The following is a 16,292-nucleotide window of genomic DNA, read 5'->3' on the forward strand; positions in this document are numbered from 1 at the left end:
TCAACCTGTCTCCACCAAGGTACTCCATCTATCCTCAACCCCAAAAGACGAAAGTTTTTTATCAAAAAGACTCTTCCTCTCTGGTTTCATATGGAGATTAGGGTTTTATATGAAGATTATGGATTGTTTTGCAACTCTCTTCAGTCAATCATCGTAATGATTTTACAGCACATCATGAAGAACACATTTTATCAAAGTATTATCAGATTTAGAAGAAATACATGACATAGTCTCCACTCACTGCCATGTAGAGGGCAAGAAGAACCTCATGTTAGAGTCAGAAACTTGGGAAGGAGCAAAAAATGGTATACCTTAAAACAAGGACACCGGCCAATTTGATTTTCAGAGCCTTTGAATTTTCCCAGACAGTGCCTGAATACCATGAAAACTTGCCCAGCTTCAATTGCCAGAAAGGAATAAAAAAAAATGCTACTGAAATTTAGTAAATTGTTTCCATATGCCTCTCTAAAATAGATAAGTCTGATCAGGATTTCATTAGCGATCTTTTCGGCCAAATGAAATTAGACCATTCAATCAACTCAGCAGCATTTGCTTGTCTGTAGAGCAATAACTTCTGTTATAACTGTAACATGACATGATAGACCCAAAACTTTCAGGAAAACTTTCAAATACCAATTTAGAAGTTAAGAAACACCAATTATAAATTTTTTAAATTTTATGAAAATGTGGGGTGGTTTTGCTTTTAAAAGATGGGAGGCCTGCACAATTTGTGTGATAGTGGGCGTGAGGTTTTGGTGAAAAACTATCTAAATTGTGGCATTTCCAGTTCTCACAGACTTCCTCAGTCCAATTACTGCATATCTCAAGCTACAGCTCTTGCAGGGAAGTGAAGAGACCATGCTTATGCCTGCATCTCATAGAATCTGAGGGGCCTCTAACTGTCCTATATTTCACCATCAGAACAATTCATCTGACACAGCAGAACTGTGACTTCTTTTCCACCAGACTACAATAATTTATGAGCTGGACAGACAAAAAAAGAATATCATCAATTTGGATTAGGAAAACCCCTAAGTCCCTCAGAATCTCATTGTCTAACTAAGACAGTATTTTCACAAAATCACTGAATAAACGGAGTTGGAAGGGACCCGCAAGGCTCATCAAGTCCAACTCCTAGGCCTGCACATCCCCAAGAGTCACACCATGGGCTGGAGAGCATTCTCCAAGTGTTGTCCTATTTTGCAGAGCTGTGGTTGATATCTCTGGCACAAAACCTGTTGAATAGAACAATCTATTCATCCCATCACTGAAAGTTTCCCAAACTTCTGCTTCCTATCTGCCTTATACTAATTACAGTTCTATAACCTTTTCGCTCACTCTTAAATATTTACTATTGCATCACATGCACCTGACGCTGTAACATGCTAGTCACAAACTACTGTTGTACTTACTTGATGGTTACTCTGTTTGATGTGTCCTGCAGATCACCAGGATCAAAAAGCTGAGATTCTTTAAGTCCCAGTTCTTTGCAGCCTCTTAAGAATAATATGATATTATCCTGAAAAGAGACAAAAACCATAAAATCTCAACACTTCAAGCTCTCCTTTACTAAAAGAAAAAAAATCTTACCAGACCAACTTCTCCCTAATTCAGTAACTGCTCATGAACAGTCATACCATTAGCTAAATGAAGAACCAAAGATATTTCCAGTCACATAATTTAAGAGGTCAGTGTAGATTTTGTTTGAAAACCACATATGTATGAAACTTTTTTCTTCTTCTTTCTTTTTTCCAAGATATACAACTACAACAAGCTTGTTGACTTCTTTACAAACACAGATGCTGGCAACTTTTTTAACTGGAAAAGGCCCACTGATTTCTCCACCTACTGCTGGAGGCTGCCTCACAACGTCAGCATGTTACAGAGTAGAAAAGCCAGGATTTTTGAAGGGAGCAGGAAGAGTAGATGCGAAAAAGCCCGCAACCATTGAAGCGAGCAAATTGTTCAGAAAACACTTTGCATGTTAGCTATGAGCAAGCCAGTTAACACAACTGTTCTCTTGCCTCTCCAAAGGAAACTAATCAGAAGCCACTGAGAAAAGAGATAGGTGCTTTCTCCTGAAATAAAAACCTTGAAGCTACACTTCACATGGCCACTGTTTCTAAGAAACAACACCCAATTTTGTAACACTTCTTATGGAGGCTTTACTCTTTGCAAAGTGTAAAAATTAAAAGTCAATAACTAAGAAAGGCTAAGTAAAAAGTGATCTGTCTCTTTCAAACCAAGTCCAAGTGATGACACTTCAGTTTGCAACAAGGAGATTGAATCTGCATGTGTGTATATACAGCTAATACAGGTTTTATACATGTGCATGTACACCACACCCCTGTTACAGAACCAGTGAATATGTTTTACAGGGATAAATCTTGCAGCTAGTAGAGAATAATTTTTTTAGATATATACATTTCTAGACCAGCAACTGCAATGGTAGATAACAAGTAAAGATAAAATGTACAGCTTGATATTCTTTGAGGAATCTCATCTCAAACCTAAAGCTAAGCTGCCACATGAAGAATCACAGAGGAGCAGAACCACAGCACGTGGTGGAGACCTGTTTTCATAAAAACTGGGAAGCAGAGGAGCCTGGTGGCGTTCAGCTCTTACCCACTCTGCATGACAGAGCAGGATTGGTGAGCAGGGCTCTCCCACATCTGCTCCCAGCCTTTCTTGGGGCTCAGGAGAGCAGCCCTGTTCTGCAAGCAGCATGCAAATCGCCATGGCTCTCTGCATGCCAACACTCTCAACACAAAGCTCGCCAGCCACACCACAGAAAACAGAGACTTGGAAATTCAGAGTTGTTAAAATCTCCCTTTCTTCCCTGGCTGAAACTTAACAGCTCTGGAGGGGAGCCAGGGGGGGAAGGAACAGCAGTTGAGAGAGCAGAGAACCCATAACCCAAAGAGACAGCATCATTCATGACATGAAAAGATGCCTGTAAAGTTTTCCATCTGGCTTACTGTTTGCATTATAATTTTTCCAACTGCATCATGAATAACTCTTATGCTTAGTCTTTGATGGAGGACAGTCCTGGTCACTCTCAAATGGCTTGTGGAGCAATGCATAAATCTAATATATCAAATAAAAATGCAAAAGCATTCAAAAAGAGTTCCTAACAGCATTTCCAAATTTAACAAAAAATATACTGGACATAGAGATCATAGTAACCTAATAGACTTAGAAAGCAATCAAAGATGGAGGAACACTGAAGATAACTAATTGCATCCATCTTTATGCCAGAAGTTGATATCTGAGTTATGATAAGCAGTAACAAAAATACCAGTTATTTGGCAGCCACATAATTTGGAAACTTGGTTCCTCTGCTGATGAACAAATGCCTGCTTCTCAAAAGTCAGTGTCATCTACTCCTGTTGGCTTCATGCTTTTATTTTGATGGTCATAATATGAATAATGTTTGGCAAGTCACTAACACCCAAACAACTCCTCAGAAAGCTGGTATCTTGTGTGGGCACAGATAACCACATGTGCCAACAAGATGCAATCAGTGAGCCCTGAAAGAAGCTTCTGCTAAAAATCTCATATTTTTTATTTCCCAATGGTTCTAAAAATGGCACTTGTTTAAAAGGATTGAAGAAAAATCCAACAAAGAGAGTGCTTTCAAGTGATATATTTACTCAAGGACACCTGCCTAGGCTGCCTAGCCCCAAGCCAAAAAATGTATCCCATACTACTGCAAAACTAAACTTTTCCTGGTTTGCTCTAGTACAGATGAAATTCACATTTGTTAGTTCCATTGAGTCACTAGAGAAAAGCACTCCTAAGCCACTAAAGGGAGAAAGGAGTCTTAAAGTTAAGACCCAGCTCCCAGCAAAGCTTTCTCTCAGGATTACTACACCTTGCATTGAACAGGTCCTGATTTCTTTGGTTCTCAGAAAATGTTGCTTTTATCTTTCAACAGGATTTATTGTTCAGTGTCTGTTAGCTGAAATTATGCACTTTTTGTCAAAAAACGCCAGTCTTTGTCATTGCTCAAGAAACTGAAGAATGCAGAAAAAACAGGTTTACAAGTAGCAAGATATAAAAACCATTCTTACTTTAAATGGGTGACTGAAAAGAAACATTTAATGTGCCTGCCCAGCTCCTTACAACTTGGCAGAGTTAAATAGGTCATGCAAATGGGTCACACTGCAGTGGCAAGGATCTCAGGGTGGCCAGCTGCTGTGCCTCAGCTAACAGAGTGCTATCTTTTACAGTGGTCTCAGAAGACACTCAACAAGAATTTGGTCCCTCTGGCAGCCCCTACAAGGCACTATCACACAATCTCCTCAGTTCCTTAAATGGAGATGATACTGCTTTTCTCTCAGCCATTACTTTCTGCAGCTGCAGTGTTGGAATAGACAGAGTATTGGTCATTTGCTCAGCACATCATTTCCTACAGCCCCAGAGGACCTGCAACTGTCTCTTGCTGGCTCCTCTTGGTTTTATCCCACACCACTGTATAATCAAAAATCATCTTCTGGCTTCTGTCCTTCATACACATAGAGGAAGAAAAAGCTGATAGGTTACAGCCCAAATTTATTTTGCAAATTTTCTCTGTCATTTTAATATATAAAATTTTATATCATAAATATCTATATTTATATAGATCTATAAGTTATAAATCTGTAACCTATAGATATCACAGCTATACAATTTTATCTATGCTTAATCTGTAAAATGACAGAAAGTCTAAATAGGCTGTATAGAGAAGATAAATACTTCAGTGTGGGGACAGACACAGGATACATTGATAGGTTAAATCCCAAGCCTTTTCTGCTTGCCTCAGCAGAGTCCTGACAGTTACTGCTACATCAGCACTACAGGCAATGTCATTTACTTGTAAGTACTGAAAACCAAATATTATTAATGTAAATGTTTCACCATACTGAATTTCAGAAACAAAAAATTAACCAACACAAAACTGCAAACTCCCAGGCAAGCCAGCCATGAACCAGTAAGAAGGGTCATGACAGATAAGGGTGCAGAGCACTGACTCCCTGAGAACTTAGTCAGAAGGATGCATGGGAAGGAAGGGAAAAATGCTTCTTCTCTCACAACTGCATTGCAACACCATCACATTTTCATCCTTTCTGGTGTGTAATCTGACAGACTCACCACTACAAAATCATCTTGCCAGGACAATCATCTGAAGGTAATGCAGAGAGAGTAGGTGGCAGAGGGGTTACGCCTTTATGAAGGTGGAGGGAGGGAATGAGGGAGAGGGAAAAGTCAACAGACTACTCACTTCTAATTTTTTTGTTTTAATCAGAGTGTTATAAATATGAAAAAAATGTTCACTGTATAGCATTAAGTGATTTTCCTCATGCACAAAGTGGAGCACAAAATCCTGAACCCTGTAAAAAAACTCCCAGAAATTGGCAGTCGAGCAGAACAGACACCCTGGAAAGCCACTGCAAATTCACACAGTAGCACTGCCAACACACAAGATAGTTCAAGCTAGCGAGAATCAAATATTCACAGCAGGCAAATTCTCTCCATAGGATCTGCTGATCAGATGCAATGGCAAACAGCTTGAATTTGGCCCACTTCCATTCCTTTCATCCGCCTCAATACATACAAAACAGTCTCACTGTATTCGCACTGCAAATCCATTCTACAGCTTAGCACTGCGGAGCCATCGTTTGTCACATGTGCTACTGCATGGCCCGTATGAGATATTCAGATAAACTTGGGGAAAATAAAAGCAAGCCAAGCTGTATATCTGCCCAGAATACTGAATAAAATACCAAATATACGCCACTTCTGCAAGCTGAAGATATTATTAGCTGCCAGTAGCACTACTCTGTTTTGCAGGACAGCTGCAGACAAACAGGTGGCCTTTTTCATTTCTGGAATGCTGATATTTTCCCTGCTCCAGAATAAATGAGAAGAGCACTAAAATTAAAAATTTCCAAACTGCTTTTCTGAGAAGTTTCCAATAGACTCTCAAAAGCTTTTTGTTTGGTCTCAACATTTCTTCCTAATTCCCTCATTTTTCCATTTTAAGTAAGTAGTGGTGATAATTTATCTATATAAAAGCAGTGGATCTTGCCTGATTCACAGGTTCATTGAAATACTGGAATTTTCAGTTCAAGTCCACCAGGAAAAATCTTCTATGAGAAGGACTAGGAACTTTTCATATATATATGTATATATAGGAAAAAAATTCAATCTATATATATGCATATATATATATAAGGAGAAAGAGAGAGGTACACACACATATGTACATATGCGTTACTATTTCTCCAAGATGCTTTTCTGTGTATGTTTCACTATATACATATCTTTAACAATACGTATGTGTGTGTATATGTGTTTTACTATTCATCCAAAATGCTTTGCTGTATATATCTAGCAAAACTACATAAAAGACTGTTTTCTGTGGCAAATCCCAAATCAGTAGATTTGGAAGAAAATGGATCATAGTTAGGATACATTCACTCAGAAGCTGAGGATGGTTAATCTCCAGAAGAGGAAGGCTGACAGCGCACCAGAATTGAAGGGGAGAACAGAAGAGAAAGGGGAGACAGGGATCCTCACATCCCCAAAGGATTCTGGCGCATAGTAGCCTCACCCACGAAAATTAAATGCTAGTGGGGAAAAAAAAAACCAAACATACAAACAAAAAAAAAAAATCCAAACCCAAGAAACCACCATAAAGAGATGATCCCTGGGAGCAGGGAGGGGAAGCAGGACTTACCAGCCCGTCAGCCGGACCGACCCTGGCCTCCCCAGGGCCGCGACCCCGCGGCGGGGCGGCAGCGGGCCAGGGCAGCCGCAGCCCCGGACTGCGCCCGCACCCACCCAGCGCGGAGGGAGGGAGGGCAGCGCTGGGTGCGGATCGTGCGAGCGCAAAGGCAAGGGGCAGGAGCGGAGAATAAACACCGCCATGATCAGACTGCAGGCAGCAGGATCACCGCACGGGCACGGCGCTGCCCGGCTCCACAGGTAGAGCCTTCCAGCGCACCCCAGAGAAGCTGGTGAAGGAAGCCAGGAAGCCCAGCCTTCTTCTGCTTCTTTTTGGGCAGCCAAGAAGGAAAATATGTGTCTCCTTCAATAACAGTCCGGCTTTCTTGCCAGAAAGGCAAAAAACACCTTTAAAATGGTGTGAAGAAATGGGCCAGTTGGTACTGTAGTTAAACTGCACAAAACACACCAGAAACCCCAAAAGTAATTGAATTACCTTCACGTAATATCTAAGTCTACCTGAAGATAAAAATAAAGAAACATAAAATCATCAAGGTTGGAAGAGACCTTCAAGATCATCCAGTCAACCACCCACCCAGCAGTACCCCTGTGATCCCTGAACCACTAAACCACATCACCCAGTGCCAGATCCAGATGCCTCTTGAACACCTTCAGGGATGTGATTCCACCACATCCATGGGCAACCTATTCCAACGCCTGATCATCCTACAGTGATTTTTTTTTTTCCTCTAATACCCAGTCTGAATGTCCCCTGTCTCACCTTAAAGTCATGTTCTTTAGTCCTCTCACTGTAGGCACAGCAGAAGAGACCAGCCCCCACCTCACTACAACCTCTTTTTGTGAACTTGTAGAGAGCAGTGAGGTCCACCCTGAGCCTCCTCTTCTCCAGGCTAAACAACCCCAACTCCCTTTGGGTGTCTCAGTACCTGACTCCAAAGGTAACTTAGCTGGAAGTGCCAAGGTGCTTAGATCCTGTTGCTGCCAGCCAGGCTTGCTAGAGTAAAAATCTGCAAGTGTCTAGAGCAAGAAGATAGTGCACAACTTTGATGCTGCTATTGATTGTATAAAAACTTATAATTTTTCAATAATGTGGATGGAAGCTGAGCAAAGGAGAGAACATGAGCAAGAGCAAACTTCAACCCAACAGGCAAAAGCAAACCACGAGAGGGTGGGAGGGGTGCACAGAGCATGAGTACAAGGCTGACCCGTATGACTTCACTAGTGAAGCAGGTCCTGATATCACCCCTTGCTACATCAGGTCATTATCCCTGAAGGCATGAATTAAACATTTAAACAAATGGGGGCTCAGTCAACTTCCATGTCTTTAGGGGAGAGAGCAGATGATGATCAGATGATGTGAACTCCCTTAGATTTGCCAAACCCAAGATACACCCTAAAGATGACTTTGTTTACAGTACTGAATACAGAACATAGGCAGGCAGGGAAAAACCCAAACATTTCCAGGCTATTCACTAGCTCTGATGCTGATGAAATCACAGCCAGATGTCAAACAGATGTTTGATTTTGCCAGGTCATGAAGAGGGGATGCCTATCTGATGCCATATTCTATGGTAACAGCCCCACTATGGCCAAGGAAGAGGATAACATTTCCTTTCCACCCCTTCTCTGCCATTTGCTCCCTCAGCTTTTTAATACCAGATGATAGTGTTTGGCTTGTGAGGGATTTGGTCTCAGTTTTATGACTTCTTCTATTATCCACCCTTTTTTTTTTTGTGCGTGAAAGAAGTTTACAAAGAGCAGGGTTAAAAACAAGTTCTCATACAGTGAATTGTAGTGAAGCACTCCTAGAAACCACTGGGAATTCACCTTGAAAATCCAGAGCCAGAGGGGTAAAATCACAAAACCAGCAAAAACATAAAGCATGGCTCCTTTTGTGGTGATGGAAAGGACTTATCTCACTCTGCCTTCTTGGTGAAGCCATGAAGTGGGTCAATAGAAAAGTTATGTCAGAGTGTGTTGGGGAAAGAGCTACAAAAGAGACAAGAATGAAAGAAGCTTCACAACATCATGCTCTGAGGGCAACCTGAGCTCCTATCTGTGGCAGCTACTTTTTCTCCATCCTCCTGGCAATAGTTGTACTGTCTGTCTGAAGAAGAGGAAGAAAGGTCCTACAGATAAATTTGACCTTCATTTGCACTCACATTATGAGTGCAGAATATGACTAACCTAAACACAGATCTCTAGAGTTTCAACCCTGAAACCACAGCTAGTGCCGCAATGGTTCTGTCAGAACATCCTCTGGGGAAACTGGTCACTTTCCTTTCTCAGCACATCCCTGCAGCTGTTGTCCCCACAAATGAGGTCTACAGCAAAATATAAAAATGGGCAAGAAAGTCACAACTAAGTTTAGGAGACAAGCTGTTTCCTAAGTTTGGTTTGTTTGAATAGACCCAAAGTGTCAAGAAAAGTACAGAGTCTGACTATGGATTTATAAGTACTTAAAAGACAGCCATCCCAAACAAACTGCTTAAAGAAAACAAAAATATATGGACTTCAAATCTAAAGTTCTAAGTCATAAGAACCACTACACCAGATATTGTGGCAATAAAATTTAAGTAAAGGAGATCACCAAAGAAATTAACCTGAGCATTGAATGTGGGAGAGTACTTTTTTTTGCTAGACATAGTGTTAAAGCCTATCACTCTGCATACAAAAAAAAACCCAAACCCATAGATAAATAAAGCTGAATTACCTCATGAGCAATATACCCAAAAGGTAAAGCCCTAGGGTAATCCAAAGGAGTGCTACAAACAGCTTAATCTCCAACACAAGTCCTTCCCGTGTTACATATTGTCATCAGTTGAACCAAGCAGTGCTGAATAAACCTGTGCCTTTCCAGACTGCTGTCAGGGCAATTGTGTGTTAAGCCATGGCACAACACATACTTTTAAAAAAGTATTTATGTGTTTCTACTAAGAGGGGTACTTTGGTGGTAAAGATGATTACCTATGCAAAGCAAATATGTGTGCTAAGATTTATTCCAATTTTTCCTTAGTTATACTAGCAAGTCTACAAAAGATAATACCTTTTTTTTTTTTACATAACCTTCCTTCTTTTCTCTGTCAGCAGAGTCCAAGCTTCATGGGATCCCTTTGATCACATTTGATATCCCAGGGCACTGATACCCAACACCTGCTTTCTATATTTTGGCTTGACTGGAGAGAAAATAACCTTGTTTTCCAGGAAGAGCAGTGTTGATTCTTCAAGGGACTCAGCTCCAGGAAATCATCAGATTAAAAAAAAACCCTTTGGGATGGAGTGGGTCTTGCAGAGAAGAAAATGAGGAAAAATTCTGTGCATCATGAGCCTGTCCACCTGAAAAGGTGTGTCTGATTGTATTTTTAATTATCTGACCAGCATCCTCTATTATAAACCAGTACAGGTAACACAAAGCATAATCAGTGCCTCTGCATGCAGCTTCAGAGATTACTACCTCAAAAATACTTCTCAAGCTGTGATCCCTACTGACTGCTTTTATTTTTTCACTGTCGCTACATCCAAAGCAGATGGCAAGGACAAAAAAAATAAAGGAAACAGAAATGAGCAATACTGAGAATTATACATAATGCTTTCCTGATACACAAGAACCTGATTATTTAGAGACACAAAACTGTGTTGGAGGTATAACCTCAATTCTTACCTTCCCCATGTAATTTATCAGCTGTCTTCCTAATCAGGCACAGAAGCAGATTTCATCACAATTGTAAAATCCCCAAAATACAAGGTTTTAATGAAAATATGTGCATGATTAACATAATCTGAAGTTTTGTGACATCCAGTTATATTGGGCCAGCTGAGCATTCAGGGCTAGAGAACAGCTGAAATTTTCTGAAGTTTATTTTTAAGGTCTGAAACTGTAAAGGTACAAAAGAAATCAGTACCTAAAATTAAAATCAATATGACATCAAACCTCTAAAACTGAATGTATGACCACCACCTGGCAGCCTCAACACTTTTTCTAATTGCAGTAACTACTGACTTCTAGCATGACTTTCCTTTCTTGCCCTTTTCTTTTACATGGTATGTTCCCTTTTGGTTAGTATATTAAGCAAAGCTATCTTCCATTTAAAGCCAGAAAACTGTAACACTTGTCAATATTTGGACTTCTCTCAGTAGACTGCAATCCACCGCAGGGATCAGGACACTCTGCATCCTGAGCTGTTGGAGGGCCTCTCCATCCCTCTGTCCAAGTACAGCTGCTGTAGGTGGGCCTCAAAAGATGCAAGAAAGCTGCTTGTGGGGGCCAGGGGCCTGGCAGTAGCTGTTAAAATCTCTATTCCCCAAGGCAAACAGCAAAACAGTGAAACTGCCAAGGAGGACTCATTCCTGGTCAGTTCATGACCTCTGCAAAAAAAAGCAACAAATTCCACTTCTCCTTTCAAATTAAACATCTACTCTTTATTGCCAAGGAATATGTTTTACTAATCTGTGGTGTTCAAGGTTTGATAAACATCAGAAATATTTTTGCTGCTGTTACACGATACCTGACATACATTTTCCCCCCACTCACAGCTTTGCATTTTCATGCCAACATTACATAAAACATACTGGACTTTTTAAATGTACAGGTTGGGGTCTCCTTAAAACACTTCTAAAAGAAGCTGTTCAAGTCCAAAAACCACAATTTTTTTAAAATTGGCTATTTCTACTGAATTAAGTTCCAGCACATTCCCCATGAAAAACCTACCTTGTTGGTTTTACTTCCACTAAAAAAAATAAATAGAAAGCTTTCATATTTAGGTGTCTAGAATTACTTTGGTGAGGAAAAGGAAGGGGAAATGCATAATTTTTAATTTTCTGCAAGTGAATTTTACAGACAATCAAAGTATCTGTGCAAAAATATGCTCAATAGATCTGTGTCCATTTGTGACTTTGACCATATACAGTATAACAGCTTAAATTATTGAGTACTCCAATACTATTATCCATGTATCTGATGTTTCTTTCCCAGATATGAAAACATACATTTGGTGTCTAGATGGCACAGCCATAATTATCAATGATCTTGAATATCTCCAGCTTTGGTGGTTTTTTTTTAATGGTAAATATTCATGGCAAGATGAACTACCCAATAGTCTGGCAGTGATTTCTTTTCCACTCCTTTTCAACTATCAGTAAGCAGTCTCTAGATTCAAGAAATAGCATGACTATTTCTAAAGCTATTGTAACTGCAAACTTAGATTAACTACACAGTAGCCTACTTAAATTGCTACTGTTCACTAAGTCTATAGTGATCATGAAAGCATGCCTTTGAAGAGGCATTTGGAAATCAGGATTCATGGATTACATCTGGAGGCCAGTGTAATTTGCAGTTGGGAAGACTAAGCTTCCAGGACAAATGAAATGTAGTACGATAATATAATATATTTAAGAAGCAGAATTTCCTTAAATTAATGGAATAAAATCAATGATTAAAGGAAGAGAGAATGAACAGAAGTCTTCTTCAATATGGTGCATTCCTATTGCAAAGCATTTTTCCAGCTCTTTCACAATGTCTTTGGATAGCACAACAGAGGATGGGAAAGGATGTGTCCTCTTACAGGACTGAGATCCCTGCTGTTCAGTTTTCTTCTACACATTAGAGGTGTACTACTGCAACACTCTCTCCCCTCACAATATACAAAGCAACAAGGGCAGGAAGATGTGTTCATCACATGGACCACACCAGGTCTTTAGAAACAAGATCTAAGCAGTGAAGGTGGCAGAAATAACTTGTATTGTTTGTTGGTGAAGGGAACAGAAAAGGAAAACAAATTGGCTATCACTGATAATTTATTCTTAAAACTTCAGTTAATACTCTACCCTCTGTCCTTGCCAGACCAGAGATAAACTTTTGTTTGTTAAAAGAAAAGAGCCAATCATGCTTATAATTCAGCTTACCTGGGTATAACCAGTGGCTCCTGCTCACAACAGTCACAAATAAGGCCAGCAGAGATGTTCATGCATGATCAAACAACAAGCTCCAACTCCTCACCTGTTAATTCTGAAAACTGTTTCAATTTAAAGCCACATAAAAAACGCAATAAAACTTAGCTGATGAGACTGTATAAATGAAAATGGTAAATTTAACATAAATGTGATTTTTTTCCTCTCCCAGCAAAGGGCCAGGACTCAGAGTTGATCAGAGAGAGGTATATCGAGGCAGAAGAACCAGTAGAGTCTAGCAAGATTATTAGGCCAGGCATCAGAGACCATGAAAGCAGCTGTACTAGCTCCAGCACCAATAAGAAGCTGGCAGCAAATCAGCTGATTTAAAGCACTGCAGAGTCCCAATCCCCAGCCAGCTCACATCTCCAAACCACTCCCATAGATGCAGATTTCTGGAGAATGCAAGTGTTACACATGGCTACCCAAAATCAGCTCAAGGCCAGCAGGACTTACTGGCTTTGGCAAGCACTTCTTCACTGCCTTTCCTAGTGACTAGGGAATACATTCATCATACACAGGGTGCCTTGCTTCAATGCACTGACCCAGCTGATGCTCAGCACTGTGCTGAAGCCAATCAACCCTTAAATTTGGAGACCCTACTGGGAGCTACCTGGGCTTTACAAGGTCAACAGATGTAGCCCCATCCAAAACAGGGGCTACAGAGCTACGCAACCACTTTAGGTGATGCAGGAATGCTATCATCTTATTGCAAAAATCCCATACCTTCTCAGTGACTTTGCATAGGCAGCTCCTTGCAACACTGACCCCATCTTCACAGAACAACCAACAACTTCCAAGTCCCTTCACAGAACAACCAGCTAACCCACTCTTTTGTAGCACTCATCTTCTTATTGGACACAGCTGTGGCCTATTAAAGGCAGGCCTGTTCCTAATCTTTGGTGATTAGTACAGCTGCAACTCCTCAGGTGTGAGAGTACCTTCTGCACTATCTTAATTTTCGTACATCCTATCCCCCCATACAGGAACACTGCCCAAACTACAGCACAAGAGCCCACCCACTGAGGAGGCACCAGACCCTGGTCACACATGTTCTGCATGTTCTTTGTGTACATGCTAGCCAGCCCAGGGCTGCTCAGGGGCTTCAGCATGCCTGTGACTGCAGAGACTGTGGAGAGTCAGCTAGCACCTGAGGAGCACCCACTTTCTGGGGCTTTTTGGCTTCTTGGAAATCCCTAAATGTGCTGCACTGCCAAGGCCATTTGGGCCATTTGCCCTCAAATGGGAAAGGCACTGGCATCAAGCTGCTCTCCTGCAAGAGCTGATGTGGCTGTCCTGAGCAAGGGTGAGAGCTGCCAAAGCCAAGTAGACTGTTCAGTGAGTTGCCCACACCCACACCACAGAGGTTATCCAGAGTTCTGCATTCTCTGGCATATCCTAAACTCCACCTTACATTATCCTGAATGGAGCAGTTGACTGTTTTTCCTCTTATTTACTTCCCATCCTCAGTCTGGCATTTTTATTTCTCCAACTTGCAAAGTTATAGAAGAAGAGAATATTTCTATGCTGCTTTAAAAAGAGAATAAATTATATTGGAAGCTGTGATGGAGAACACTGACCACAATCTTTGAAGTTCTTGGTGTGTAATTTACTTACATAATAGTTTGTATTAAGGTTTAAGTACTAGATTTCTAGTATTGCTCATCAAATTTCAGCCAAATGAAAAAGAAAAAGCAAGGTGAACTACTCTTGGAAAGATAAACTCTCTGCAAGAATTTTTTATGCAAGTTTTACACTAAGGACTCTCAGTTCTTCAAAAATATGTAAAGGTCTGGAATTCAAGGAGTTTCAGTTCTCTAGAATCATAATTTAGAAAGTAAATTTTAATCAGGATTGGGTGGCTCAAGAGATTGGGTAATAGTGTTTAAATAAGCAAGTGATTAATCTCTGATCAACCAGAGGGTAAGGACTAAAGAGCATTTAAGGTCTCAAACACTGCTGGGAACTAGCCAACTTAGTCTAATACTGTGGGTGCTGACTCTAGGCAGATTTTGGTTTTTCTCACACACAGTGCTTATGAATAGGGTCCTCTAAATTTCATTAGAACTGTTCCATCATTCTCCCCAAAATTCTGCAGTAGTTATGCCTTCGAAATGCCAGTGGCAGATAGACACTGAGTTTGCTGATAACGTTGTGCTGACCTTGTTCCTCTGTTCCTTTTTACTGTATCTATGTGTTTTTTTCTTAATTACAAACTCCTGAATCGACTTGAGGTGCCGTATAGATAACAGGGAAGAGGAGATTCATATCAGCAAGGTGATACTTTGCAGAAAAATGGATTTTGGTCAGTGATGACTGTGTCATTCAAGACTCAAGATGCACAAAAATGGAGGCCAGGCAGGTCTGAAGATACAGCTCCTAAACTCCATTCAAACTAATAATAATATTGGATTGAATTTTGCTCTTTGGTTTGTTTCAGATAGAATAAAAGAACAAAGAAAACTGTTGCATTTTTGCTGAAGATATCATGACCCATTCTAAAATAATTCTGCTAATACCTTGCTTACTCAAATTTTTGGTCTGGTTGGACTGCACCAGTTGTCCAAGAGGATGTAATTATCTTGCTTCTTCCTTGTCTAAAATTCTAGACCACTGACACATCATTCCACCCAGACCACTGACATAGATTCCACCCAGTCACTATTTAGCAGTGTAAAAATAGAATACAGGCCTGTACACTAAGGGAGAAGACCAATCTAGCCTGACTTCTCAAAACATACAGAGCAAAACAAAACTCAGTCTCCTGTGACAAACTTTACATCATGCTACTTTTTTACATTAGTCTGTCACTAAGCACTGAATTTAGTTAGAATTTTTTTGTGTTCTTTTGGCCCACAACATTTACTTATGTACTTACTTCTCTTTAAATCTTTAGAGGCTTTTGTAAGAGCTCTGACAGCACTCCCTGGGAACCATTCTGTTTTATTTACCAGTGTGCAACTAGTTTTGCCAATAATTGATGCAATTCCTGCATTTGTTCATAATTTGTTTTCTGAAATATCAGAAAATACATTGTTTCCAATACACAGTATCAAGCCTGTAGTAGTAGTAGTTTTTTTTTTTATCTGCATCTTTTTTCTTTGAAAAGAAACAAACAGTACAGCAGAACAGTGTATCTGTGTCTGGTGCATGTGGAATTCTCAGAACATTTCAAGCTTTCCTTTTCATGGAGTTGCTATAGTTTAAGAAGCAACTACTATGTGATCCCCACAGGGGTAACAGGAGAAACTCAATGAAAGAAAACATCCAGGAATTGTAAAAAAATAAGGGTTTTTTTCTGCTTCTGCAGATGCCAAGTGAAAGTTGCATGAAATATTTTTCTAGATCAAAAGTTGAGATATTTTATTAGCTGGTGCTGCTGACCAGCGCAGACAGTCTTCTGGCACAATTTTCACAACTTGTTTGCAGTATCACCTCAGTTATCTGGAACTTAGTGTTATCCCCACAAGGGTCAAATTCCTGACATGTATTAATTACACTGAAAATTGCCCTGGATTACTTGAAACCTCAAATAACTGAACCTATCCACTATCCTACCTTTTAAATAACAGAGGACATACTGTATAGTCGTGCTAATACTTTGTGGCTGATCCCTG

General features: G+C 40.2%; 1 protein-coding gene across 1 annotated transcript in view; it reads right to left on the minus strand.

Annotated features, from left to right (window-relative positions):
- Positions 1-16,292, minus strand: part of LIMCH1 (LIM and calponin homology domains 1) — a 175,268-nt gene that overhangs the window by 72,461 nt on the left and 86,515 nt on the right. Inside the window, 1 exon segment of the mRNA XM_036381640.1 lies at positions 1,413-1,519. Within this exon segment, the coding sequence (XP_036237533.1) occupies positions 1,413-1,519 (107 nt within the window).

Source organism: Molothrus ater, chromosome 4, assembly GCF_012460135.2.
Source record: "Molothrus ater isolate BHLD 08-10-18 breed brown headed cowbird chromosome 4, BPBGC_Mater_1.1, whole genome shotgun sequence".
In the NCBI taxonomy this organism is placed as follows: Eukaryota; Metazoa; Chordata; class Aves; order Passeriformes; family Icteridae; genus Molothrus; species Molothrus ater.